Source organism: Sinocyclocheilus grahami, unplaced genomic scaffold, assembly GCF_001515645.1.
Source record: "Sinocyclocheilus grahami isolate Dianchi unplaced genomic scaffold, SAMN03320097.WGS_v1.1 scaffold436.1, whole genome shotgun sequence".
Classification (NCBI taxonomy): Eukaryota; Metazoa; Chordata; class Actinopteri; order Cypriniformes; family Cyprinidae; genus Sinocyclocheilus; species Sinocyclocheilus grahami.
The window spans coordinates 497,912-499,672 of NW_015505615.1; the positions used below are offsets into that span (position 1 = coordinate 497,912).

The 1,761-nt window shown below is 30.9% G+C and overlaps 1 protein-coding gene across 1 annotated transcript in view; it reads right to left on the minus strand.

Moving 5' to 3' along the window:
• The window catches only part of LOC107551864 (protein FAM133), a 12,617-nt gene that overhangs the window by 1,161 nt on the left and 9,695 nt on the right, over positions 1–1,761 (minus strand). Inside the window, exons 11-12 of the mRNA XM_016233620.1 lie at positions 1,106–1,195; positions 897–932 (exon numbers count right to left, since the gene is read on the minus strand). Coding sequence (XP_016089106.1) covers positions 897–932; positions 1,106–1,195 — 126 coding nt within the window. The remainder of the gene's footprint in view (positions 1–896; positions 933–1,105; positions 1,196–1,761) is intronic.

A 1,761-nucleotide genomic window follows, 5' to 3' on the forward strand; every position in this document is an offset into this window, starting at 1 on the left:
TATATATATATATATATATATATATATATATATATGATAAACTTGTGGACACTAAAAAAAAACTAACATTTTTAAAATTTAAATTTAAAATTAAATTGAAAACTGAAAATATAAAAATAAAACCCAATTCAAAACACTCTGGATGAGACAGAAGACGAGAAGCAGAATATTCAGACCAACATTTTTAAATCCTGAATTTTATTATATGTGACCCTGGAGCACAAAACCAGTCGTAAGGGTCAATTTTTCGAAACTGAGATCTGAAAGCGGAATAAATAAGCTTTCCATTAATGTATATATTGTTAGGATCGGACAATATTTGTCTGAGATACAACTATTTGAAAATCTGGAATCTGAGGGTGAAAAAAAATCTAAATATTGAGAAAATCATCTTTAAAGTTGTCCAAATGAAGTTCTTAGCAATGCATATTACTAATCAAACATTAAGTTTTAATATATTTATGGTAGGAGTTTTGCTAATTATCTTCGCGGAACATGATCTTTACTTAATATCCTAATGATTTTTGGCATAAAAGAAAAATGTATAATTGTGACCCATACAATGTATTGTTGGCTATTGCTACAAATATCCCCCAGAGACTCAACACTGCTTTTGTGCTGCAGGCTCACAAATGAGACTATATAGGAATTATATAGACATAAAAAAAACTAATAAAAATGACAAAAACTTTAACTAAAATGAAAATGAAAATACAAATATAAAAACTAATTCAAAATATTAATAACATCTCAATGACCCTAAAACGACACTGAAAAATCGCTTCGTTCGTAATGACTTGCTTTAGAAAGCCTGCTCTTCACTAACCAGCAGCAATGCAGGTTAACCAGCTGTTAAACCAGGACTGCAGGTTTGAATGAAGGAAACTGAACATCACCTTTTTACTCTTCTCATCTTTCTTCTTTTTCTTGTCCTTCTTGTCTTTCTCACTTTTCTTCTTCTTCTTCTTCTTGTCGCTGTCGGAGGAAGAGGATGAGGAAGAGGAGCTGGACTCCTGAGGACGGAGGTCAAAAAGTCAAATACGTTCTGGATTCATGTATTTCTCATGTACTCAGTGTGAATATTTAATAAAGTGAGAGATTTTACCTTTTTCTTATGCTTCTTCTTCTTTTTCTTCTTCTTCTCATCGCTGTCAGAAGAAGACGAGGAGCTACTTGATGATGAAGAAGACGAATCCTTTGAGAAAAGAGAGCAGAGCAGTTATTCAGTGAAATCACAGTAAATCTTCATAAACCCATACAGAAATGTAATATATGACACACTGTATATTGAATGTATTAAGAGTGATATTGGCATATATGCCACCTATAAGGCAATATATCTTCATCTACCCAGAGAATGTATGCATGTGGAAATTATATAAGTTTATAACATATATAAAATAGCAAATATTTTGTTAAATTTGTATATGTGCATATGTTAATAATATCTATATGATGATATTTTATATGTAGCAACCAACAATATACTGTATGTTTTAATTATACATGCAACTTTATTAAAACATCATATATACAAAAAATCTGTATGTTTATATGTCTTTGTAATACATTTTTTCGTCTATCTTTTATATTTATCAGCAGATATTGACGGGTTTCTGGATGGATGTACTGGCCTCTCTCATCTTTTTAAGTGGGAGAACTTGCACAATTGGTGGCTGACTAAATACTTTTTTGCCCCACTGTATATATGTCCAAAACAAGTATGACACTTACACAAACATGCATATTTGTATGGGCTAG